General features: G+C 39.8%; 1 protein-coding gene across 1 annotated transcript; it reads right to left on the bottom strand.

The window, feature by feature from the left end:
• Positions 1-336: 336 nt before the first annotated feature.
• On the bottom strand, positions 337-27,431 carry LOC119745414 (putative N-acetylated-alpha-linked acidic dipeptidase). The gene is made up of 17 exons (XM_038221746.1): positions 27,259-27,431; positions 14,714-15,119; positions 13,579-13,716; positions 13,063-13,201; positions 12,428-12,553; positions 11,749-11,935; positions 11,179-11,263; positions 10,531-10,703; positions 9,395-9,514; positions 8,781-8,863; positions 8,045-8,176; positions 6,695-6,786; positions 6,247-6,337; positions 4,557-4,812; positions 3,775-3,856; positions 2,495-2,587; positions 337-1,115 (listed from the first exon to the last, which is right to left on the bottom strand). The coding sequence occupies exons 2-17, from the start codon at positions 15,106-15,108 to the stop codon at positions 929-931; spliced, it is 2,379 nt and encodes a 792-aa protein (XP_038077674.1). The 5' UTR covers positions 15,109-15,119; positions 27,259-27,431; the 3' UTR covers positions 337-928.
• Positions 27,432-27,737: the final 306 nt, after the last annotated feature.

Here is a 27,737-nt window from a genome sequence, read left to right as displayed (position 1 = left end):
TTCTACGTTGAGTTAATAAGATTTCAAACTTATTCTTTTCAACAATATACATTTACACCGACGTGTTTATTACTTTTCAATGCAAAAATTGTTTTTCTTCAATCTTACAGAGGAAAAGTACATACTATTTGTACATTTCGTAGAAGTATTTACAGATTAAATTTTTAAAGTTTCACAAAAAAGCGTAAATGTTTTTTTTGATGAATGAAGACAAAATGCATTAATTGCAAAGTTGGTTGGGAAAACGGAATAAAATCCTGTTGAATCCAGACCAAAAATAAATGGAATGCCCGCTGAATCCAACAGAATCCAACAGAATCCAACAGAATCTAACAGAATCCAACAGAATCCAACAGAATCCAACAGAATCCAACAGAATCCAACAGCTCCTGTGCTTATTGGATCTTATTGGACTGAGACTGGTCAGGCTAATGCAAAAGTGTTATTGTTACTGTTATTAATTATTTCTGATAATGAAACATAGGATTCCTGTAGCTGGCAACAGCATTGCAACAAACATAACAATATCCCGCTGTAGGAAAAAATCGGTATCATAATGTATTTGCAATTAAATTCAGCCACTTATAAAAGCAAACTTCAAAATCTGTCTTCATTCATGTTGAAAGAAAATGAGAAATTACTTCTCAACAAATCCATATTTACAGCAAATGTAATATATTATGTTGGATGGGAAACAAAAGTTTAAAAAGGTATCAAAAGAAATTGAAGTTGAAAAAAGAAATTGACTGGAGTGGGATATGAACCTGCGACCTCCAGATTGCCGTTCTGGTACTCCACCAACTGAGCGATCCCGCATTAGGTTAACGGTTCTCCATTTTGTCAATGTCTTTGTTCAAGGGGCGGTAGACAAAAAAAAAAAGGAAACGGGAAAAAAAACCACTGCTTTCGATGGAAGTTTACTGAAATGTTACCATGTTGATGCCATATTTCGCAGAATATCTGTGGCTTGATACAGACCCAGCACAGTGTAGCCAAGTGTTTCCTCAACATAGTTCCAGTGATTGAGTTCTTGCTCCATGACCATCATTTGGACCAGAGGCCCAAAGGCTGCACCTTTGTAGACTGATGACACATCAGCGCTGTAAATTAGATGCCTGCGTGATGAACAAACATATGATCTTATTACAGTGATCAGATTTCAGTTAAGTGTATCATTTTTTTCCATTCAATTATTACACACAGGTACATATAAACACCGCAAAAAAAAGTAAGTCCACACTCATTGGAGATGTCATAATTTTGGAACTGATCGTATAATGATAGCGTCATTTATATAGACCTTTGGGGAATGTTGTTAGCTACATTTTGATACCCCGTTTGCTACCAAAGACGGTAAATTGTCCAACACTGGCAAAGGGTTATGAAAAATGATGCAGTTTGGAAAAATGAAAAATTTATAGGTACATGTTCACGAGTGGAAGTGGCTGCGTGACAATGATACACTACCTGAAACAAATGGCAGGGAATACCGATCGCACAGTCATGACAGTGCTTGCATGCATGGGAGCACGTGAATTGAATTACCAGTGCTTTGTTCTGGCACCGTGCAGTTGATAGGGGCCAATTACGGGCATGTGTGATTGCGCTTAGCAATTTCTTCCGGCGTAATCTTTAAATTTGCAACTTTTCAAACTGCATCATTTCTCATAAACCATTGTCAATGTTGACTGATTTACAGTCTTTTGGTAGCAAACGGGTATCAAAATGTAGCCAACAAAATTCCCCAAAGGTCTATACAAAATGACATAATCATAAGACGATCAGATTTAAAATTATGACCCCTCCAATGAGTGTGGACTTTCTTTTTTGCGGTGTTTAGTTTCTATGCATTCATCTATTTTTCTGTGAACACTTTTTGACGGAAGCCATGTTGACCGTTTATATTAAAACATGTGGGAAAAACAGGTACATGTAAGTGGACTGCCTTCTTTTGAAACAAATCTACAGCAAATTCTAAGCAGCTAAATCGTAAATCAAAATGAGCTTAGACCAAAAAAAAAAAATTCGGTCTCTGGTCAGACCGAAGTTCCGGAATTGATGCGGCGACGCGTTTTGTTTTTGTTTTCTTGGTGGCTTTTTTTTTTCAAGCTTGTATTGTACAGATAAGGTGGGTACTTTGTTGTGTCCTCATTATACATTGGTGTCCTCCATAATTTGCCTTGGTGCCCTTTATCATTTGCCTTGGTGCAATTTGCTGTTGTAGCTTCCGTGTTAATTTGAAGAAAAAAAAAGTTGACGCGCATGATTAAAATCGACGCGCGCGCTGACCAGAGACCGAGTATTTTTTGACGGGGGCCTTCAAGTCAGAATTAAGAATTGAGATATGGATTCCGTAAAATCAGAGCTTTCCAGTGGTAGATAGCATTTAGAGTTGCTGAGTTAAGTAACAGAAATATAGTCCAGGAACTTCTAAAAGTAACTTTTGATAGAAATGATATTTGAATAATTATTTTTGTTTCTAGGATATACTGACCTTGACTCTGGATTGAGTGGTAGTCCTTCATTGACAAGAAAAGCTCTTTCCACTGTCATGACGTGGTCGTTCATTCTTCTCATAATCAGCTCACTAGAAAAGAAATTTAAATATAAACCCGATTAATATTGAAATCATTATTTTCACTTTTGAAATGTTTCAGTTAAAAATGTAATTCTTGAATTCCTAAGATAGTTTACCCATTCCTATTGGTTGAGAGCCTGTCACGTGGCCGGTTTTAAACGGTTGATAAAGACATGGCTGGCTGGTCTTTAACACTTTTCAAGTGTCACATAAAAATTTTGACTCCTATGAAATCCGGTGCCAGCACCATTTTATTGGTTCAAAATCCTCACGTTCACAATCTTCACGTAGGCATGTGCAATACTACCAGTGAGTCAGTATTTCATAGTCCTAAATTCACACTACACCGGTACATCTGCGTTGTGCGCCACATCACACAGTACACACGACGCGCGCATCAATCTCCATATAAGGAGTTGTTTACCAGAGGGCCTTACCATTGTATAGCCAGAGGGGTGTTTTGTTGATCAAAATCATTGAGAATTTATAATTTTTGACTTGTTTTGACTTTTGGACCAAAGTTTTGATTTTTTTACCGAGAAGGTATTTATGGATGGGAATAAATATGTGCTTGGTCGGTATTCGGCTCGGGTAATTATCAGCATCCAGACTCCAACTGGTCTTAAACAGAATGTTCAAAACCTGCAAAGCACACATTTATTTCCTTAGTAAAACCTGTCTGACAGTAAACCTAATATAACAGAAATCCATAATTATGTCAACATGAATTCTAATAATAATTTTGTAGCAATATTAAAGACACTGGAAAATCTTGCCAACAAATATTTTCAACTCTGAAATTAATATTGAACCTCAATTACTTTTTCTTTAATTTTTAAATTTTTTTTTTCAAAACTTTAATAATTGGTGTGGATTGGTCATTTCCATACATGGCAATCATGTGAACAATGATTCGCAAAAAGCAAAAAACAGAGATGTCCGGAGAGTACATTGGGCTAAAATTAGGCCAAGTTTTGCCTGATGTGGGGGACTTGAACGAGTTCAGAAAAATCTCAAAATTGACCTGAAAGAAACGGTTTGATGTTGACATATTTCAAACAAGCATAACTTCATTTTTTTGGGGGGGGGGGAGGATTTCTTCGAACAAGGGACACCTTGGTTTTTTTTCTCCATTTTTTTGCTTTTTGGGCTAACTTTTTGAAATACTGCCAGTGAAGGGAAGCATGGAGACTTACTCATTTTCATTAGGGTTATCAAACGAGTGTTGGAAAGATTCTGCTATTTCAGAAAATTGCTTGACAGCTGCTTCCAACTCATCTGTGGATGAAAGACGGCAACTGTAACAAATGAAGCTCAAACAAAGATTCAAGTCATGTCAGCAATATACCACAGCGGTAAATTTCCTAACCCTACACATTATAACAGTTTCTAAAAGCAGGTAAGTCTCATTGGATATTTCTTCAACTGCTCAATGCAGCGTTGTAGTCGAGTCTATCACAAGTCTTTTCATTAGTAAATCACAAGTCATTTCACTAGTCCCGTCACAGGTAACAGAGGGTGAACAATAATAAAGGAATGCTTGTATTAAAGTCGAGCACCACATGTAGAATGATTTTGTTTTAACATGCATTATAAACTATTTACAGCCTGACAATAAATCAGTTTTTCCCAAGCTAGACTTGTTCCCTGCCCCCCTACATGTAGCATAATTGATAACATAGAAAAGTGGATCCATTGTACTTGCAGTGGATCTGCAAGCAACCACAAATAAGAGCAATGTTGGAGAAGGTTACAGACTAATGTGAAAAACCAACCCGCAAACCGAAACTGACCTGACCCAGAAACGACCTAGGGCTGTGTCGGGTCGTCCATCATTTCAATCGGGGCGGGTGGGTTAAGGTTTTGCATTTGTGATTTTCGGGCCGGGTCAAAACCAACAACCAAATCCTTGTAAAAAACTTGCTTTTTGAAAAAACAAAACAAAAAACCTCTTCATCAAGTCTTAAACAAAACTCACCTAAATATATCCCTTTGCTTTGGAGCATTGCCCCGTACTGATCTTTGAAATCCTGCATATATCTGGTCAACGCATCGGCATAGTCGCACACCTTCATTGAAAGTGGGGTCGTGTCTGCCAAAGTCACGAGCACCCTTGCTGCCACTTCCGTCACGGCAGCGTGGATTGAAAAGTCCGGATCAATGAAGAGATTAATGTTCTCTGCCTTGTCACACAATGTACGGTAGGTCGGGTACTTAGGTGCTTTGTAGAACTTCTGTTGGTTGACGACAAATCAATTCCAACAGTTAAAGGTACTTTAAAGGGAAGATACAACATTTGCAAACATCAAAAAATGGAATTATCAAATTATCACGAAATACCTTACTGGATTGTTAGGGAACGACAGTCTGAAGCATCCTGTAAAATCGTGGCTCCTGGTGTGCTGACATTTTCAAGAAAAACTGTATTTTTTCTAACGCCGGTCGGCCCACCAGCGTTGGAGAAAACTGGCTTTTTTCAAAAACTGCTCCTAAGTTTTTATATTTAGTTATTCCGCATTTTCTTTGCAGTTGATTACACACAGTACGGGTACAAGCCAGCTAGACCGATTCTCTGAACTTACAATTCCCCAAAGTCTATAAATTGCTGCGTTTCATCTTAAGTGGAGTCAGGGAACCAGACTACAAGAAGATGATTGGATTTCTTGGTTTTTCCAGCATCTACAACCCCAAAACGTGAAACATGTCAGTTTAACAATATCTGCTATAACATACTAATCCTCCAAATCCATTTATTTCTGAAAATTGCAGCAAAAGCAAATGTTGTACATTCCCTTTAATAGAAACATTTGCTTTTTGTGCATTCTTGTAGTTTGAAGAAACAGAATTGAAGGGTTATTCCATGTCAAATCACCCTATGGGTTAAAACCACACCCCCTTCATATTGGTTCATATTAGTGTATGGGGTAATTTTGGCCAAAAAGTTACAATCTTCAGTTCAGGTGCCATCAGACCAACAGTTTGCGCCACTACCCGCTATTTTGGGGGGTGATTTGGCAAAAATGGGCATGGTCGCCAATTTTCAAATGACCAAATCTCAATAACTTGAGGGCCAAATTGGTTTATCTTGGCTGCTTTGTGGAAAAGTAACATCATAAGGAATCCCACTTTAGCGTTATTTTTCATGTCTGAGTATGTTGAAGTATGATGACCTTTTGGCCTTTACTTGGACCTTGAATTTGACCTTATGGATCATGTGACCTTGAGACGAACTTGGATTAAAATTATACCCCAACATGGTTTCTACAAAATATCGAAAAATTGGCATACTTGTTCCCAAAATGTGATATGAACCATTATGAAATATGAACCAATTTGGAAGGGTTGGGATTTAAATTTTCAAACTTTTTTTATGATTCGACATGGAATGACCCTGAACAAAACCCCCACCCAAATCAACTTTCTGAAATTGATAGAAAATTGAATCTCCCCCCCCCTGAAAAATTCTCCATGAAAACATTTCTGCCTACATTAGAGCCCCTCTAGTCTCTAATCAATTACAGTTCTAGCAACGACCACCAACAGGTGCAACAGTGTGGAGACCGACTGGCTCCTAACTCAATCTATAGAGGGCGCTATTTGGCTGACTTGGCTCACTAACGAGAGTAAACCAAGAGCACAGAAATGTTTTATACGGAAAGAGCACGTACCTCATCGTAAGTGTATTGCAAATCCACCGACGGGACACCAGCGAGCATGAGAAATGGAGCCGAGTCGCTAGCCTTGCCAAGAGGATCCAACCTACAGGCAGAAGGGAAGAAAACATTCCACATATCAAGTAATGGAAAACACCTGTGGCTGTACCCACGAGGGGGTGCATTCAAATGTCTCCTCCAGTGGTCTCCCCCAACTCTCCCTTTCTTACCGTTGAGGGCGTACTTGTGCACAGAGCCCACAAACCTTTCTGAACACACAGTCATGTTTTACATAGCTCTCGAGGACAAGCCATTGTCTTTTCCTTTGTCCTTGTTATACAACACTCTCCCATAGATTAAGCACATAAATACATGATCCAGGACCGTTTAATACAATGTAGCACAATGTAGCACAATTTAATACAAATGTAATACAAATGTAATACAATGGTCAACAACTTACTGGGGCTTTTGATTGGTTGCGCTGATTGGTCTCCTGGATGCCCAGTCGTCGTATATGCTCATGTTGTGATGCGATTGCTCAGGACAGTTCACCTGATTAAAAACAATCACCAAATGTCTCAGACATGTAGAAACGTTGTTGTGTTTCAAAGGAACACTTATGTAGGAGCATTTGAATTTTTGCAAAAATTCCCAAAATCTTAAGTAGTAAGCATGGCAAATTTGAGCTCAATAGCTACTTTACTTTTTGAGGAAACCCAATTTTTTTTCCAATAAAACACTAACTGCAGCCATGCTTTAGTACAGCAGATCTTTCATGAGAAAGACAGCTTTGTCCTTTGAAAAAAAATATAGTTAGAATAACAAGCAATTGCAGCCATTTTGAGAATTGCTTGTTATTCTACCTATGAATTTTCAAAGGACAAATTTGCGTAGGCCCTATAGCCAAATATCTTTCATAAGGCATACTCTGTGTGCCAAATGCCATGCTTGGATCATCAAAGGCACAATACCCCAAATTTTTCCCCTCTCTGCAACACTATTTTAATTACTTAGCTACCACGGACAGTAGAAGCACATGTGCCTAAGGGAAGTGGTTTCAACCCAGTCGCGTTGAAGTAGGGAGCAGGGGAGCATGTATCCTGCCTGTGTGCCCCCTCCCAACCCCCCCTCTCACCCCTAGTGGAGGATGTGGGCAAGGCAAAAAGTTAGCTTTTTGTTAAAACTGGGTTTAAAGGGAAAATACAACATTTGCAAACATCAAAAAACGAAATGATCAAATTATCACGAAATACTTTACTGAATTGTTAGGAACTGACAGTCTAAAGCATCCTTTAAAATCGTGGCTCCTGGTGGGCTGACATTTTCAAGAAAAACTACATTTTTTTAACGCTGGTTGGAGAAAACTGGCTTTAAAAAAAAAAATTGTTCTTAATTTTTCGTATTTAGTTATTCTGACTTTTCTTTGCAATTGATCACACACCTGTGAAGGGGTACAAGCCAGCTAGACTGATTCTCTGACCTTACAATTCCCCAAAGTGTATTCATTGCCTTTTCATCTTAAGTGGGGTCAGGGAACCAGACTACAAGAACATAATTGGTTTTCTAGGTTTTTCCAGCATCTTCAAGCCCAAAACATGAAACAAGTCAGTTTAACTATATTTTATATACCATACTAATCCTCCAAATCCATTTATTTCTGAAAATTGCAGCAAAAGCAAATGTTGTACATTCCCTTTAAGTGCTTGCTCCAGAAAATGAGCCCTCTATTGCCCTCATGCAATCTGGATCCAAGTTGTACCCCGTATTCAGCCCCTTGCATAGCCACGGATTTCAGAATCCTCTAACTCACCTCCTTGGCAGCATTAAAGATGACGTCTGCCAACAGAGGGCTCCCTGCAGCTGCAAAGCTGTAGTTACCAGTCACCGCATCGTCCAGGTTTATGTAAGCTACGCCTCTCGAGTGAAGTTTCTCCATATTTTCCTGAAAAAAGTACAAAAGTTGTCAACAAACTTAGTAGAAACTAGGTGAAGTTTCTTGCATGTGCAAAAGTCTGACATGCGTGTGGGATGTAAGCGGCTTTAACATGCACCGTGGCTTTTGGAAAGGCTCACGTAATAATGACAACAGGCATTATATAGTGCTTTTAAACGGGGTATCAAAGCGCAATACAATTTTTATTACACCTGTTCAACAGGCAAACACTCCTGAAACCTCAACTCCCTGGGGAGTATACACGGCCGGTAGGCAGCCATTTCGGCGCTCTTGGCCGTAATCAACCTCTCACAGTAACCAACACTGCCCTCACAGGTACCCATTTACTCCTGGGTAGAGAAAAGCAATGAGTGACAAAGTGCCTTGCTCAAGGGCACACGCACCATAACCCCAGGCTGGACTCAAACCCACAACCTGCAGAATTACCCGCAGACCACAAATTCAATGCTCCAGACCACTAGGCCACGGCACTCCACATGATGTTGCCCTCGTGTGCAGAATGAGGGGCCAGACAGATCGATGTAACGTGACAGCGTGTATAATGGACTCAGCTATAACACAGCTATGCTGATGATAAGTCAGGAATACTTACTTCCACCCATTCAGTTGAGCCGATCAGTCCGTCTTCCCCTGCATCCCAGCTCGCCAGGAGAATAGTTCGTCTTGGTCGCCATCCTAGACAACAAACAATCAAATCTCATTTTCAACAAGTAGACATTAAACTGTAACTCGTCTTCATCCAAGCTCACCTATATTGAATGCGGAGCCTTCCTTGGAAAGATTCCCATATCAGCCATCACTTGTCACCCGCTGCACAAATCCTACGAGACTGGTCTGAAAATTTCTAATTTTTTTGTCAGTAAACACTCTACTATTGTCCCTGCTAACTTTGATTTTAGGACATGCTGTCACTTTCTGATGGCTGATAGGTCATTGCAGGGGAAAATTAGTGATGGCAGACATGGGAATCCTTTCAGAACCACACTTCTTCCAAGAAGAGATTTCTTTCCACATGCTGTTACCCGCAATTTTTCTACTTTATCTCATCCGCCATGCAAAGCTTCACACCATATATATCTTTTCATTCAAATTTTCAAATCTTTAGAATAACAAGGTGTGTAGATAGAGTGAGGGGGTCAAGCTAAAATAAAACGATCGAAGTACTGACACACAAACAAGTCAGCAAGATCATTTTGGTATGCTCACCTTGCTTCGTCAACTCAGACAGGACTTTAGCTACCTCCATCAGACAAGCTGTACCCGTCCCAGGACTCACAACACCTTGTGAAAAGGAGTCACGATGGTTGCCGATGATCACGTAGCGATCTGAAAGAAAGTCAATGTTTCATTTGTATCACAAACGATAGCCGATTTACTCTTTTTGCTCTAGATACAAAATTTCAAAGGTGGCCATGCAAACATGCTTTGAATGCTGTACAAACGAAAAAAGAATTTACTTGTGAATGGACTTGTAACAGACTTGTGATGGCCTTGTGCTTTGCTGGTGATGAACTTGTGACCAGACTTGTGATGGCCTTGTGCTATGCTTGTGATGGACTTGTGACTGGACTTGTGATGGCCTTGTGCTTTGCTTGTGACTGGACTTGTGACAATTAAGACGTGTACCAGGACTTGTGACTGGACTTGTGACTGGACTTGTGATAGCCTTGTGCTTTGCTTGTGACTGGACTTGTGACTGGACTTGTACCAGGACTTGTGACTGGACTTGTGATGACATTGTGCTTTGCTTGTGATGGACTTGTGACAAGACTTGTAAAATAACTTGTGACAGGACTTGTGACAATTAAGACGTGTACCAGGACTTGTGACTGGACTTGTGATGGCCTTGTGCGCTTGCTTGTGACTGGACTTGTGACTGGACTTGTACCAGGACTTGTGACTGGACTTGTGATGACATTGTGCTTTGCTTGTGATGGACTTGTGACAAGACTTGTACAATAACTTGTGACAGGACTTGTGACAATTAAGACGTGTACCAGGACTTGTGACTGGACTTGTGATGGCCTTGTGCTTGCTTGTGACTGGACTTGCGACAAGACTTGTGCCAGGACTTGTGACTGGACTTGTGACTACATTGTGCTTTGCTTGTGATTGACTTGTGGTGGACTTGTGACAAGACTTGTACAATGACTTGTGACTGGACTTGTGATGGCCTTGTGCTTTGCTTGTGACTGGACTTGTACCAGGACTTGTGACTACACTTCTGTCTGATGAACTTGTGATGGCCTTGTGATGGCCTTGTGATGGACTTGTGGCCAGACTTGTGACAGACCTGTGACCAGACTTGTGAGGGACTTGCGAAAAACCCAACTGGCTCTTACCTGGTTCTTTAGTTCCTGGGATAGTAGCAATGACATTGGTGATATTAGTCAAACTCAACGTGTTGTAGATATTGAGCCTCAAGTGCTGGGTTGCAACGTGAAAGCCTGGCCCAACGAAAATTTCCGGCGCATCAATGATCCAATCTTCAGTGGCTGGAGGATTGGCCATCTTACTGTCAAGAAAAAACAAATACACACAGTCAAGACCGGTTCAAACTTCATGCTAATACGAAGCAAATTTGACATCAGGAAATTTTGCTAATTTGCAACGCAAGTTCTTGCAATGGCGTCACAAAAGCGCAGTTGCGTTCACTTTCACGCCTAGCATGAACTGGCCTTTTGCCTTTAAGCCTAAAAGAATGAACTTTAAAACCGCTTATACTTCATGTGAATGTGAAATGGTGCTGGAAAAAGTGATCGTGGTGGCTAAGTTTAATTTTAAGACCCCATATGACTCCAAAACTGTGTCACGCGTAAGGAAGCTTAGGTTGAAATGTGTTCAGAGTTGTTGCAAATTATGGATGGGCAAGTCAAAGGAAGTGACAGGTGTCTAGTCTACAATTTATGAATAATTATGCAAAACATACGACTTGTGTGATGTCATTCTAACATAATTTGTTTTTTGAACTGGAAAATTAATGTACTAACGCAAGGATTTTTTTTGCCGTGGCGAAGCTGATTGTCTGAACTGGAAAGTCTTCAACTGAGGTGAGGGGTTTGCGAGGCGCCATATCTGAAAGAGGAACAGAAGACAAGCGTGACAAATGAAAGAAAACCCTAGCTCTTTTTTAGTCTTTGGGACATTGTCTGTCCCTGTGAACGTGTAAACACTGCCTTATGGGGGTACCGGAACAATGGGAGGTACCCCACAAGGAATGCCCACCGACTTGCGGGGTACCGTTTTGGTACCCCACAAGTTTTTCACAAAATAGATATATGGATTTGATTAAAAAACTAGGAATTTCCAAGGTGGGTTGATCTGTCGCAAATGGAAAAGTTTTAGAAAAGGGATATTAAGTCTGAATTTGAGCCCAGGAAATTAATTCTGGTTAAAATAAGAGCATTTTGACATTAGTGTGCGACATTGCAAAATTTTAGTACACGAGAACAAAGGAAGTACCCCACTTCTATGCCTGTGTAAGCGTGCGTGTGTGTACGAGGGCAGGTGTCTAGTCCACTGAGCCTAGAGTCCTGGAGATCAGAGGATTGTATCCATACCATACGACGGAAAGAAGGGAGTGGAGGGATCTCCCATGCTGAGCCGAGCCGACTCGCGAGGTATCGCATTGGTAGGGAGCCACCAAGTGTTGGGGAAGGAGTTTGCTGGAGATGTCGGGTTAGCGTAAAAGTTGGGATCGGGGAATGCCACCAGGGCGATACAGCCACGGTCCTTGCTGATCTCTGCCTGCAAAAAACCAAGCAGCAAAAACTGGGATATTGGACAAATTTGCAGCATACACAGGTAGATTTTCATGCCGGGTTAGGCCTTCGCCAACAGAATTTGTATAAGTGCTGTATACTCAGATCGGTCCGAGAGTATTAACCCTAACCTTCCCAACTCCATCAAAATCCATTCCCCCATTTCGGTGGATTTTGGGGGGCTTGCATTGGTCCTGCAGGCCTGGTTTGACTAAATATTGATGGAGTATGATGAACTTGGGCCTGGAGGCCTAAAGCAAAGCATGCATTGGAAGCAGTGTGATTGGTGGATATTGGCGGACAACAACAGGTCCAGTACTAAGTAAAAGATAGTAGGGAGATAGGGTTAAAGAAAAATATTCACAAGCTGGCTTGGTGGGACTCGAACCACAACCTCCTGATTACTAGTGCAGACTCAGTCTCTTCATTTATCAAATTTTGTCTAGTTTTTTTGAAAAAATATTTTCCAGATTCTTACCATTTGAGCGAGTGAGATCCGTCCCATTCTGGCCAGGCAAATGTGGCCGGCATAATTGACACCTGCTTCATGCAGCAACTTGTCAAAATTCTCCGTTGTCGCAAAGTTGACATAGACGGGATCCTCCTGAGATAGGTGAAATAAATATCAGAATAAATTGTAACTTTTGACAATTAAGACAATAGGCATTTGTGTGAGAGGCTATATTAGACAAAACCAACACTTCTCATCACCCTGGGGCTAAAAAATTAGTTTATATTTTAATTTATACATTTAAAAAGCTTTCAATGTATTTTTGAATACAAATATCTATTTCTACAATTAACGGATTTCATTTATGAATTCCAATCATTTCTGGGGTTTTTTTCTGTCACTTTGTCTCAATTTAACGAAAAGATTTTTACTTTCACCAAAGGCAAACTTCTTTTCTCCAATCTCAAAAATGGTCAGCCAATTTTTTTTTAATTTCATTTGCCTAAAACATTCAAACACAGATATTTTCACGGAAGAACAAGGATTTTTGGAAACTATTTGGGAATAACCTTTGTCAAAGGAATGCAAAACCTACGAAAGAAAAGGAGAAATTGAAAACGTCAACCTGTTTCAATGTCGACACGGAAGGATGGTTTTCTTACCGTTATTGAAGCGTTTGATCCGTAGACTGCGAACGGTTTGAGCATGCCTGACAAATCTGTATCGTCAAGTTCAAGTAGAAATGAATCTTTGTCCGTCGGATTTGCCGTGTTGTACATTTCAATACTGTTTGGATCCGCTCTGATTGTATAAAGAAAAAATTTGGTGAAAACACAACCCTCCCTCTCTTGCTTGCAAATTCAGCTACGCCATCACAGCGATCAAAATCAATCAAGTGACTGTTTTTAACTGTTTAGAATTAAGCAGTACCCGCTGCTGTATGTACATCAGATTCGAACTTGCCAACCGATCAGGTGGTCGTAGGTTTGAGTCTCACCTGAGTGATTTTTTCTAACTGTCACTCAGGAGGTAACACCCTGAGTATACAGTGTTTATACGTCGGTGAAGGGCAAAACCTAATATTGATGTATGTGTGTGTTCACAAGTTAATAACCTGCAAAGCAGGTGACTCACCCATGCAGCCGCACCTTAATAGCAAAACATGTTTATCAACTTACGTGCTAGGTCTTGACAATAAAACACTGTAATTTTTTGTGTAAACGTCGAAGCCATAGCCCCTCCACGTATCATAGATTTTAGCGGCTAGGTCTAGATTTCCTTGTGATCCAGCATGGTGAGGTCCATTCGTATACGTCCTGTAAAAGTCAAATAACAAGATATTGTCTCATTGAATCAATAGATCAATTTGGGCGATTCACAATGCAGTGCGCCACCAAGAGTTTGCAACGGAGAGTTCATTTTTCCCAGTGCATTGTGGAAGATGGTCGACAAATGCGCAGCGTTGGACATTTGAAATTGTTAGTTTTCCTAGCCAGTAGTTTCGTAAGTGTTTAATTCGAGCATACATTTGTCCTTTTCTTTTCTTTTTATCAAATTTTTGTAAGGCGGCAGAACACTATAGCCCAATCTATAACAAATTAGCTGTAAAGGTGTCCACTGACACTCGTTCAAATAGGCCATGTGGATCAAAATGCAGCGGTGTTTTACCGGCAGTTTCAAAATCACCCACGTGATGGGCTCTAGACCAATAGGAATTGGTAAACTGTCTTAGGTATTTATGAATACTAAAAAAAAAAAAAATTCATAAATACCCAAGACAGTTTACCCATTCCCATTGGTCGAGAGCCTGTCACGTGGCCGGTCTTAAACAGATGATAAAGACATGGCTGGCCGGTCTTAAACACTTTTCCAGAGTCACATGAAATTTGGACTCTATGAAATCCAGTGCATTTTACCGTTTTATTGGTTGAACTCTCACAATCCTCACGAAGGTATGCATGATACTACAAGTGAGTCAGTATTTCGAAGTCCTAAATTCACAATGCACTCACCACAGCTGCATCTGCGCGTCATCTCGCAGTGCAGTACGTGCACGCCAATCTCCATAAAAGGAGTTATTTACGTCTTACTCGCGAGCTGGACACTCCATTATATAGCTAGAGGTGTGTTGGAAATTTTTTATTTTGTTTTGACACCTCCCAAGCACACATTAATTCCCTTATTAATGTCAGAAAATTAATTTTCCTTCCTGTAGTAAACTCAAAGGTTACAATATATGAAGTGATGTAAACCACCAGCCTTACTAAAGATGATTCCTCAAAGCCCCCCCCCCCTCCCCAAAATCAATCTTACCTTAAATTGGCTTGAAGGCTAGACGTCTGAATCAATCCGTTAATCATTGCTAAATAGTCTGGTTTTGATGACGAGGTAGCACTTGTTGTAGGGCCCATTGTAGCACTTCCCATGTCGGGCCCCAGTGTCTCGTTTTTATGAATTCCGTTTGTGCTGGATTTGACCACACAAGACGAAGCAATGAAGTGTCCCAAGATGATTCCGATGCCAAAACACAGGATAGCAATGAGGAGCACGATCAGTGTCTTCCAATTGTTCAGACAGAAGCCTTTCAGGCCCTGGGATTTGGAGAGCGGGCCACGCATGCTCAGGTTGACTGAGTCTATGTCCATTTCTTCGGCAAAGCGGGAGTAGGCTGCACCACTGCCCGCCCGGTTGTTGCTGTCGATCCCCATGATGGATCAATCTGAGGGGGAAACATTTCAAACCAAAGGATTGTTAGATTTCAAAAAAAGTTTAATGTGATTTTTTTTTTATCAATCATGCAATTGTACTTGTGATTCATCACAAGTCCAGCAAATGTCCATCACAATCACAAGTCAATCACAAGTCAATCACAACTTTCCACAAGTTATCGAGTCCCACATTAGCTCGAAAACTTTTCAAATGAAATATGACAAAGGAATTTCTTAGTTACTGTTCCTCCCCTGTTACTTGTGACTGGACTTGTGAAAAAAAATTGTGATTTACTTGTGACTGGACTTGTGAGTTGACTTGCGATTTGCTTGTGAAGTGCTAAACAGTTTTACACAACCTACAGAGATAGGGGCATGACTGACATTAGGCCATCATCTTGGAAAAAAGGGCTGCCTCTCCTTTAAAGGGAATGTACAACATTTGCTCTCGCTGCAATTTTCAGTAGTAAATGGATTTGGGGGATTAGAATGTTAGGCCTATAGCAAATATTGTTAAACTGACTTGTTTCACGTTTTGGGCTTGAAGATGCTGAAAAAACCAAGAAAACAAATCATGTTCTTGGAGTCTGGTTCCCCGACCCTACTTAAGATGAAACGGAGCAGTTTGTCAACTTTAGGGAATTGTAAGGTCAGAGAATCAGTCCAGCAATTAAGCTTGTACCCCTTCACAGGTGTGTAATCAATTGCAAAGAAAATGCGGAGAAACTAATTATGAAAATTTAAGAGCAGTTTTAAAAAAAGCCAGTTTTCTCCAACGCTTGTCGGCCGACCAGCGTTGGAAAAATACCATTTTTCTTGAAAATGTCAGCACACCAGGAACCACGGTTTTACAGGATGCTTTAGACTGTCATTCCCTAACGTCCAGTAAGATATTTCGTGATATTTTGTTCATTTCGGTTTTTGATGTTTGCAAATGTTGTATCTTCCCTTTAAAAAAAAAACACAAAAAAACAAGACCAGAAACATTTTTTACCTAGGTCTTACGTGTACATGTAGGTGCAATGAGTGAGCTCAACACTGCTATCATAGAGGATACACTCATAGACAGAAATCATTAAATTATGTATCACCACGTTGGTACAAATAACGTTTGCATCATACAGGAATTAAGCGTATTAAAAGTGCTTAAAAAAACGCTACAGCTGTAAACAGTTTACTATGCGTTGGTCCTTTTTGTCTGACCATTGTGTTTACCGTCACCCTCTACAATCAAAATTGTTTCTTGTTTTGGTGTTAAAAATCTACAATGTAGGTCAAAATACTTGTCCAACCAGTGAATTTTTCTTTCAGTGCCATAAAGGAAATATTTTCAGGATTTTCAAGCAAATAAGAATCATTCATCAATCTGTCAGCTACAGGTATTTAACAATTCAAGCAACTGCCTACATTTCAAAGCTCAAACTATCCAGAGTTTGCAAACGATTGACAGTTTGAAGCCGAACACAATGAAAGTTAAGTATCGTAACTCCCGACAGGCATTGTGGATTTGGTGTCCCTGGAAACAAGTTGATTGTTGTGTAGTCTGTAGGTCAATGAAATCACTCAGGCAATGCAAAGGTCTCTAGTCCGAGTACGGGTGGGAAATTTTTTTGTCAACAAGGAAAGAGTATTCATTCAATACACTTGCGTCACTGTATTTTTTCCTTTTTAAAAAAACATTATGCATAGAAACATTCCTAACATTTTAACGAGTCGACGTACACAAGTTTAAGTTGGTTTGTATGTCTGCCAAATGAACAGTGCACTGCCCTGGTAAAGTTTCTAGATTTTGGCAGGAATCCAGAACAACTACATGTAAGCCTGCCTATTATTGACAGAACTGCTATACACTGTATCTCCTATACATTTCTGTTGGGAACAGGGGTCCACCTTTTTCAATCCACAAAACTGGACTTTGCGAAGGTTTCTGATTGAGGATCAAGGATATTTGTTGTCTTGTACTTGTTTGTTTGTTTTTTCTCAGACTTTCACATGCTCTCAGAAGGATCTGAGCATTTCATTCTCAGTAATTTAATTTGCTGCAAAGTAAACTCCACTGGTCAGCAACTTTCTAATCAGGGCCAGAAGCCAGCCCCCACCCCCCACCAAGCCAGGTCAGTAGACTACCCCTGACCGAGCTGAGCTTTTTGTGTGTGTTTTCCATTTCAAAGACTTGACCTCATCTCTGCAGGTCATCCGGTCATTCACAAATTAGATTATGGACGACTTCCCCATAAAGCCACTGTCCGTTTCTGGTGTGGGAGGTGATCTCGATCTCATGCTGTCTAAAGTAACAAGCAGGTTTTTGTTTGTACTACATTTTAATGCATGAAACCAAACTTTTTAATTAATTTTTTTTATTTTATAGGATTATAAAATATTTTTTTATTATAGGATACATTTTTTTTATTTTATAGGATTATAAACTATTTTTTTTATTATACATGTAGGCTGCATCTTCACACTGCACCGATTTCGCTTTTGCTAAAGTGTTTACTTTCTTAGAGTTTAGGCACTCTCCTGAAGACGGTCAGAGCATACTGACCGGAACGTCAAGTTTATACCTCTGGTTCTTTTCAGAACCATTCTCTTAGTTGAGAAATTATTCTCCCATGGTGTTTCCGCAAACTTTCCATTATTTAGTATCTCCACCATGCATAGCCTCAAATCTTACTTTTCTTACTCAAATCAAATTTGAGTTCCTCTCTCTTACAATAAAGTTCTCCCACCTTTCAAAGCCACCTTTTAAATTTCCCCTTGACCCAACCCTGAGTGAAAATCCTGAGGAGTCCACTGCATTTTGATATACATGTATGTACAAATTTAAATGCGAAATGCAGACACATGTTGTATAATGTACAAGTACATGTATGTAAAAATACTTATTTTTTTGCAGTTGTTCAATTCATTTCTTCCTGTACTACTGCTCATTAGAGGCCGGGGTAGGACTCATGGGAAAGTACTTAACCCTTGTTGACTACAACAGGTGAATGTGGGATGGGGGTGGGGTTACCCCTACTGTATAAAGTTTGAGTCAACCCCTTTTTAAAACTGACCATTACATGGGTTGTGACTGGTACCCTTGTACGCTTGCATTTCCATGCCCTTGAACTGGACCCCCCCCCCCCTTTTCAAATCGGCAATACATTTTAGGTCAAGTCATGCTTAGAGGTCAAATCATAAACCTTCCTTAAACATGTTAAAGGTCACCACTAACTAACAAACACAGGGTGTCCCCTAATTGAACCCATGTACAGTCAACTCACATGGTGAATATTATAGGGAATGTACAACTTTTGCAAACATCACAAAACGAAATGATCAAATTATCATGAAATACCTTACTGGATTGTTAGGGAATGACAGTCTAAAGCATCCTGTAACATCGTGGCTCCTGGTGTGCTATCATTCTCAAGAAATACATGTATGGTATTTTTCCAACGCTGGTCAAAAAAATGACTTTTTTTCAAAACCTGCTTCTAATTTTTCATAATTCGTTATTCATTGTTTTCTTTGCAATTGATTGCACACCTGTGAAGGGGTACAAGCCTGCTAGACTGATTCTCTGACTTTTTAATTCCCACAGGTCTATAAATTGCTCCGTTTCATCTTAAGTGGGTCGGGGAACCAGAGTACAAGAACAGGATTGGTTTTCTTGGTTTTTCCAACATGTACAAGCCCAAAACGTAAAACAAGTCATTTTAACAATATTGCTATAACATACTAATCCTCCAAACCCATTTATTTCTGAAAATTGCAGCAAAAGCAAATGTTGTACATTCCCTTTAAGGGGAATGTACAACTTTTGCTTTTGCTGTGATTTTCAGAAATGGATGGATTTGGGGGTTGGTATTTTACAGCAAATATTGCTACACTGACTTGTTTGAAGTTTTGTGATCATAGATGATTCAAAAACCAAGAACAACAGTCATTGTTCCTGTAATCTGGTTCCCTGACCCCACTTAAGATGAAACAAAGCAATTTATAGATGTCAGGGTATCGTAAGGTAGAGAATCAGTCTAGCAGGCTTGTACCCCTTCACAGGTGTGTACAAAATCAATTGCAAAGAAAATGCGGAATAACTAAATATGAAAATTGAGGAGCAGTTTTTGAAAAAAGCCAGTTTTGAAAAATACAAGTTTTCCTGCAAATGTCAGCACACCAGGAGCCATGATTTTATAAGATACTTTCGACTGTCGTTCCCTAACAATCCAGTAAGATGTTTCGTGATAATATGATCAATTAGTTTTTTGATGTTTGCAAATGTTGTATCTTCCCTTTAACTTGTTCCACCAAATCTCAGCCACAGGTCCTGTGCAAGTGCAAGCATACACATGTACATGTACCAGACTTTTGTTAGTCATTTGGTTGCACTATCTCAAATGATGTGATTGGTGAGAACATGGCCAGGGCTTAATAACAGATGGGTGTATCGACGAACCAACTTTTTGGCCAAGTTCCCAGAAATTCCAGTTATTTCTACCATTGTTCGCACCGCCTCCCAAACACATTGTAGCCAACCCCAAAATCTGCAGTTTACGTACATGTGGTACGTCATTGGAGTTGACCTATGAAGGTCATGTGATAGGCATATTATTGCTGACACATTAGCTTGTTCCATCAAGTCAAGCATGCCAACTATTTTGACCTTTTTTCTTGTCAGCTTGCCTGGGGAGAAACCAGACCTCAGGTTTCAAGAGTAAAATTGAAAAACCCCTACGTTTCAGTTCAAGGTCATATTATGGAAACAGATACGGACATGGACATGCACTCCATTGCAAATCATATTACATTACTAAGAAGTTTATCTCCATTCTTTAGTTGTAGCAATTTCCAATTTGAACATCCTTAATTTATAAAAATAAAAAACAATAAAAAAATCTATTTTGGGTGTCTACAAGCCTCTAAAACATATTTGGTTTCTTCAAATTTTAAGTTATTTCCCCTGGTGGATCTTAAATTCGAAGTGGACAAGAATCTTGTCCACTTCGAATTTAAGATCCACCTGGGGAAATAACTTAAAATTTGTAATTATTCCCTAAATGTTGGTGGAATTGTTCGTAGATATGGGTCAATCCACTTTTGTCCTGTCCCTGCACATCTGAGACATCAATGATTGTATGATTCTGATGCACTCCATAATGCAATCATCCTCCAAGAGTGATTATGAATAGCAAACTACATGTACCTACCCAACAAATAAAGCATTGTTTGAAGTTATTCTTTACGAAACTTGAATGGCAAAATACAAAATAGGCCTACATGTACCAAGGTAACAAGGACAGGAAAAAGTGTCACACTTTGGACCCAAAATGTATCTATGACCCAGATGTATCATTCAAAAGTGAATAACTTTAGTATGGCTTGAAAAATAGCAATTTTACAAATCAATTTTTTGAAAAGAACTACTTTAAAGTCTGTCTGTTAAATCATATGTGCTTGCACAGCTTGCTACAACCATGGGAATCTAGTTTAGTCAGTGTTCTATTGTCGGTAGAAATAGGCCATAGTCTGGCCGTGAACTCTTTATATTCATAAGCCGCAGACATTCAGACACAACACCTCAGAATGTTTTTGTTTGCTTGCATGCCAGGGACCAGCGCACGTGGTTTGTAAAAGCCGTGAGACGTGGAAAATCTGAGGGCAAATGTCTCTGGGAAAGAAGTCTCGTTTACCTTTTGTTCTGTCAAGTACATTTTGATATCGTGAAAGAGTTGTGAGAAAATATGCTAACCTTTTGCAAATTTCTCAAATCTGACAAATTGACACTCACATTCCAAATGAACTCGTTAACTAGAAACATTTGACATTCATCTTCAAAGTTAATTTAAATTGATTTAAATCAGTGGAAATGACTGCACATGAGGACTCGACTCTTGCGTTCCCAAAGGTGTGCACCCCAAAGATGGCCCCAATGCAAAGGGTCTACTAATACTAAACACTCTTCCGCTGTCCCAGACTAAACCAATTCACGTCGTTGGGAAAACTGAACAATCACCCTGCAGATTTGTTTTTGAGGTGGTAACTAAGGCCAAAAAAAAAAATAAGTCGGTCTCTGGTCAGCGCGCGCGTCGATTTTAATCTTGCGCGTCGATCTTTCTTTTTTTTCAAAATGTTCCGCGGTAGCTCCAACAGCGCCCTCTATTTCCGCACCTCCTCAATTTTTTTTTACCAAAGAGCACCAAGGAATGGGAAATTGCACCAAGGCAAATGATCGAAAGCACCAAGGCAAATTATGGAGGACACCAATGTACATGAGGACACCCAAAAAGCAAAATAGTACCCCACCTTGTCTGTACAATCCAAGCTTGAAGAAAAAAAAAAAAAGCAAAAAAAAAAAAAAAAAGCCGCGTGGCCGCGTCAATTCTGGAACTTTGGTCTGACCAGAGACCGAATATTTTTTTTGAGGGGCCTAATATACATACACATTGGCAAAGTGCCATTGAATTTGACTTCCCGGACCATGAATGAACAAGTAATGAACCCATCCTGTTTAAGACACGCGTTGACCGTGTGACGTCATCGCATGTGAGTCTTGATCACAGGATGTGAGCAAGTTCATCCACAGTGGATTTCCTGACGCGACAGGCTTTGATCACCAAGGACTTGTCAAGACAGTTTTCAAGACAATTTTCTTAAGTCTTCCTGTCAAGTCTTTTGGCATGACGCTCACAGCAGATATCCTTTTAGCTACACGGTGATAAATATTACAAGAATTACAAGAAATAATTTATCCATTTTTTTTCTTTTACATGTTTTACAAACAAATTATCATGCTTTTCATAAAGAAATTCCCACATGTCTCACACTTGCTTCAAGTTGCTGCACATCCAAACCATATGTTTTTCCATATTTGAAGGGGAGGCCTGGGGTCAAAATTTAAAGATTTAAAAAATACAAATTAATCATGCACCATTGTTTTCCCATTCTATTTAATAGCTTTACTTCAGGTGAAAAGCCTGATTACATAGTTTCTTCATAAGAGAAGAGAGGTGTACAATGTACATGTACGTGTCCACTACATGTATGAAATGGTTTCTACCCTACTACCCAAAGCGATATTATGTCGGCCAAGTAAAAAAAGTAACCAAAAAAGTCTCTCGTTTCTGCCCGCTTCCTTTTTTCAGATATCCTCTTTATTTTTTTCTTTAAAATTCATACATTTGAATATATTTTGCACAGATATTGTCAATATATTGTCTTTTCAAAGTTTTCATCTGTTTCCAACGAAATTATGTCGAAAGGGTAATGGCTCCTTTGGACATAAATTTTTACACGTACATGTATCAGCAAAATAGTCAAGAAATTGAAGAATCCATCCAAAATCTGCCATTGGGGGGGGGGGGGGGAAGTGCCCTCCTCCTTCATTTTTTCAAACAGGCAGGGCAACAAACTACTTATTTTTCTTTACACGGTCTTAGATGTAACTCTTATGGTCATGCTCAGACTGAACGTATGGGTAATTGTACATCGTATGATCTGATCATACACATGCGTGTACCAGTACATATTTATTGGCAGTTATCCGCTGAGAGGCAGACTGGTTAAAGGCACAGTTGGCAAACTTCCAACTAACGTATTTATTTATGAGGTGCTCCCTGTACAGTGACTGCCTGTGAGTCATTTGTAATAACGGCCTGCAGCAAATCTGCTAATAATGCGCTGGTTGTTGCATTATGATTCAAGGGGTTTTTTTCTTTTTCCCACGGCAACAAAACAACAACAAGCCATGATCACGAGTAACTGACTGCCCGCAAAACACGTGTCAATATTTTTTTATGTGCAATGTTTAGGAATTAAAATATTTTTATAATGTAAGTTCTAGGAATGAAGTTCCATAGCAGAAATGACTAAAAAATGAAATATTAGAAGTGAAACCAAAAGTTGCAGAAAAGGAACAAGAGTGCAAAAACAATATAGGCCTAACGATCCTGTCCAAATACAGACCTGTAGTCCGGTAAATTAATCAGATAGTGCCGTGAAAATGAAGTAAAATTTCATTAGTACAATGTACAATGTACATGTACATAATGTATGTATCATGAGTAATGATGATTTATCAGAGAAGTATGATAAAATTAAAGCATACACGTTTTTTGTCTCAGAAAAAAAAATCATCAAGATATAGCTAGGCTGTCATTACATTACTAGGGTGGAACCATACACATGCATTACATTTGTGTACATGTACGGTAGCCTCAAGCTGACACACATGCATGACACTTGATACTCATTTGACCAGCGTGTACTCAACTTGTACTAATTTGTACTAATCTGAACATGCACCATGTACACAGTATGCAGACCAATCTGGGCAGGGTAAGAATTCTATCATGAAGGCCCCCTTCAATGGCGAAAGCAAATGTGCTAGCTATTGTACCGATAATACAATACTTTCGCCATTGAAGAGGGCCTCCATAGCGATTACTGGCCCAGACTGCTAACAAGGATAACTTCACAACATACACTGCCTGTACATACAATGCCAGCACAATTTGTGACAGAGTATTGGTAGTATCCCCATGTCCTATATACCCTATAGACCTTTCTTTAATTTGTAAACATTGGCGCCATTTTATGCTCTTCTTCATTTTTGCAGTGTTGGACCTTCCATAGTTTTGCAACCAGTGGTTGGCAAAATGTGCAGTTTGCCAACCAAGCGTAGAAAGGTCTATAAACACCCTGCACTATTGCTACCTAGTACCCCCCCCCCCCCCAGATATCTCAAAAGAATTCCTGAGATTCTGGTATTGAGGTTACAAAATGACCAATACAAAAGAGGGGGGGGGGCGCCTGGAGGGGGGGGGCCCTCTGTCACATACCTGTATCTTGCTACATATGTGCTGTCACCCATGTATACATGCACCTTTTCAATAATCATTTATTGAAGTACCAGGAGATTTTTTTAATATCTAAATACTGGAGTTTGAAGTAGCACTTGTGTAATACTCTGGTTATTTTATCGCCTGTGCGTACTATAAAACTTATTAGTGCGTGTTTGGCACAAAGTACAGGCATGACTTATATTATTCTGAATGAGCACAAAGCCACGTAGCATTTTCGTGACCACCAGGTGTTGTGCGCAATGCGTTCGCATGTATCCTTCCAGCGGTCTCTTCCAACTCTCCCTTTGTAATCGTTGAGGGGGCAGTCAGTGGCGTACCCAAGGGGGCCCCCCTCCCCTCGGGGGCTTGAGCCCCCCCCCCCCCCCCCCCCAATAAAAGGTTGTAACGATTTGACCTTGGTGATATGAACATGTTTGCATGTGACCTATTTTCGAGTAGTAAAATAGGGGTGTAAGTGGCGCCACCACCGTCAAAATAGTATAGCCCACCCCCCAAAAAAGAAAACCCAATTTTTTTCTGTGGCCAAATTTTGGGCAAACTTTTTTGGAAAAAAATTTGTGAGCCTTCCCCCCCTCCCCAAGCCAAATCCTAGGTGCGCCACTAGGGGTAGTTGTGCAAGGTGCCCATACTGTGGGGTATGGCAATGTTTCCCTGCATAGGTACCGGTATACATACAAGTACACGTCTACACATGTTTGTTATGGACTCTGAACACAAGTACCACCTCAACGGTTACAGAGGAAGAGAAAGACGGGACTCTAGAATATGTACGCCTAGAACTCACAAGACAGCAGTCCATTCAGAATGAAATTAGTCATGAATACATCGTGCCATATCCGCGCTGCTACGCAAACCAATGTGCACTTGTTCTACATAACCCCCAAGGACAGACACACAAAGGGAGAAGACCAGATCCTTTCAGTCCTCGGGAATTGGTCTCTTGTTCAAAACGGTCCTCTGTGGTAGGTATGTGTGCTTAGACTTGGAAGAGTGTTATATTACAGCCCTAGGAAAGCACAAAGCATTGTCTTCGGGAGTATAGTAAAACAAGAGTATGTGCACAAGTGATGTGTCCCACACACCGAGCTTCAACCAGTGGTCATAAATAAGTGCCATTTCATCAACATGTAGTACTATTCATGCATGGAGGCTAGTCCATATCCATACTGGTACCGGTATATGTTACTGATAGTACTACGATGTAACCATTTACATTGTTATGCAAGACGTACAGTATTGTATGCAGACGGTGTCAGGTAAGGGGTGTCAGTTACGATGTGTAGCTCTCTATGCAGGTTGCAGAACCTTTGTTCGCAGGTTCGGCTCCATCGGTGGCTTGAGAATCACTTTACGCGCTTTCAGTGTCTTAACCATATGGAAATACATGTACATTGAATCAAATCTGGCCTCATATCATATGATCTGACGCTCCTGTTCCAGAAATAGGGCCAACGTTTAGCTGACGTCCCCTGACATGCCTGATTCAGGCTGGAGAGGGGGGGGGGGCCTTAAATTTTCTGAAGGCAAAGCTGAGAGTGGAGCCAGCATTTCAAAAACCCAATGATTTTGTCTGATCATGTAAGTGCATTAACAGTGGGGAGGCTTTAATTTCCTAGTGAAGGCAAATCTTGAAGTGTTTCAAAACCCAATGATTTGGTCTAATAAGTTCACGTAGACATACAAAGCATTACAAATGTATAACTTTTTTTTCAACATGTGGTTGGAACTGGGAATGAGGCATTCCCCCTTCCAACAAGTAGCCCCACCCCCTCCAAACACCCACTTCCCATCGAACGTTTCCTTCCCAACATTATCAGAAAAAAAATTACAAAGCAAAAAACATGCAGAGTAGTTGAACAATGTGCTCCGACGCCAATGTGGTGTGACATTTCGCGCCATTCAAATTACAAAACGTGACCCTGCCAACCAAACAGTTCCATTCGGGCGAAATGACTCAGTATTACATCCAAAGTCAACATAGGAAGGCGTGTACACCTCTAACAATTTGTTTACTTTTCGGAACAGTATAATTCTTTTCCCCCCCTTTTTTTTTTGGGGGGGGGGCGAATTTCTTATCAATTGTAAGTAAACTTCCCCATGGGACTCTTTCTACACCGCACTCCGGCTTTATCATGTCTGTGTAAACAGAAGGCTAGCCATATTGAATGTAATCTGTACAATTAATCTATATCATACATATTCCTCATCCGGTAACTGCGTGGCCTACTTATTAGTGATACTACATAAATACTAGCTAATAAAAATGTGATAATCCACAGTCACTGTAAATATGATAACAGATTCTGGTCAGATATGTCCTTAATTTTAATATTTTGAATAATTTCAATATTTTAAGAAATTTCACACATGTAACGTGTGATTCACATTTAATGGTCCTGCAATGAGACCTAAAAAGTAATAAATGTAAAAACTTGTACAAGTATTTAAAATGTAGAGTACATAACCAAACACAAAACAAACTAAAAATGAAGAAAATATGAGGCAAAACAAGATGGATTAATAAGGGTAAATTTCTCTATCACAAAATTAGTAATAAGGATATAAAGTGGCGAACTGCAGAAAAAAAGCAGGGTCATGGAAATTAGCTAAACACAGAAACCAGTAGTTTTTTTACAACACGTCATGCATGTCATGCGGTGGTGTATGAACATGATGAAGACAGGAACATTCAAAGTAGTCAAGATTTAATATTATTATTATTAAGACTGAGTACTAACTTAAGAGTCATCACTTAACATGATCATTGAGGAATAAGAACGGGTAAAACAAACACAAGTCTTTCAGCCAGAAAAAATAAACTAATTTTCAATGAGAAATGTGAGTTTCTTTTCTGCACTGTATTTTATGTAAAGGCGTCACAAGTTGTGCATGACGGTGATGGTCAGGGTTGTTGGTCCATGTTTTTCTGACTGGACATACGGCATAATTTTTCATCTCAAATAATTTTTCCACCAAACTTGTTATCTTTGTTCAATGATAAAACGTGGTGGTGCCCGTCTACTGCAATCATCCCTGGATTCTCACACCATTTCTACGGCACTGCACATGGGTTAATTATCGAATATCGGCATATAGCATCTTTACCAACTGTCGCCAACATCAGGCATGTCAGGCGACTCGAGGCTATCCAATAAAAACACCGTACCAGACCACGCCATGCACCGGCCGTGCCCACCCGCTGCTCAACCCGAGCAGCCATCACAATTTCAACCTGCAAACTTCCCATTTTCGCACTCAAAATTCCAGTTTTGAAGTTTATTACCAAATGAAAGAGTATACATACCACATGCACGACAGTTCGGTGTTAAAAAACTTGGGTAAAGTTCGGAGCAAAAAGCTGAAAAACTGAGGCACACATCTCAAGCAAACACAAACATTCTCCATGAGTGTGTATTATGCCCAACACGAGACACGAGGCGCAGGCGGTTTTGTGTACATACACAACACGCCACGCACTTTTGATTTTCATCAATGAATAATGATTTACATATTCATGATGACGTAGAAAGATCACGCGATTCATCGCGCGGTGCTCAGCTCGGCATGATCAAAATTATGATAATATTTTTGGATCATAAATTATAATTTCTTAGAAATACAACATCAAGATGAAATTAGAGGATTGTTGGGAATAATTCTAGTTCTACATACAAGTCCAGATTTCAAACCGCTTCTTATTATTTTATTTAATGAGAGGATCATTTTAATTTGATATATATATTTCAATTTAATCAAAATTTCATTTTTTTAGCTAAATCTTTT

This window comes from Patiria miniata, unplaced genomic scaffold (assembly GCF_015706575.1).
Source record: "Patiria miniata isolate m_02_andy unplaced genomic scaffold, ASM1570657v1 HiC_scaffold_7, whole genome shotgun sequence".
Lineage (NCBI taxonomy): Eukaryota > Metazoa > Echinodermata > Asteroidea > Valvatida > Asterinidae > Patiria > Patiria miniata.
Note: the sequence above shows the minus strand (reverse complement) of the source record. Positions and strands in the feature narration are given on the sequence as shown.

Bases quoted from the DNA above. Each gene is read 5' to 3' on its own strand.
- LOC119745414 (XM_038221746.1), bottom strand. From the start codon at position 15,108: ATGGGGATCGACAGCAACAACCGGGCGGGCAGTGGTGCAGCCTACTCC. The intron at 4,813-6,246 runs GTACGTGCTCTT...GTCAACCAACAG, and splicing joins TGCAATACACTTACGATGAG to AAGTTCTACAAAGCACCTAA. The intron at 2,588-3,774 runs GTAAGTCTCCAT...TTTCTTTTCTAG, and splicing joins GATAACCCTAATGAAAATGA to TGAGCTGATTATGAGAAGAA.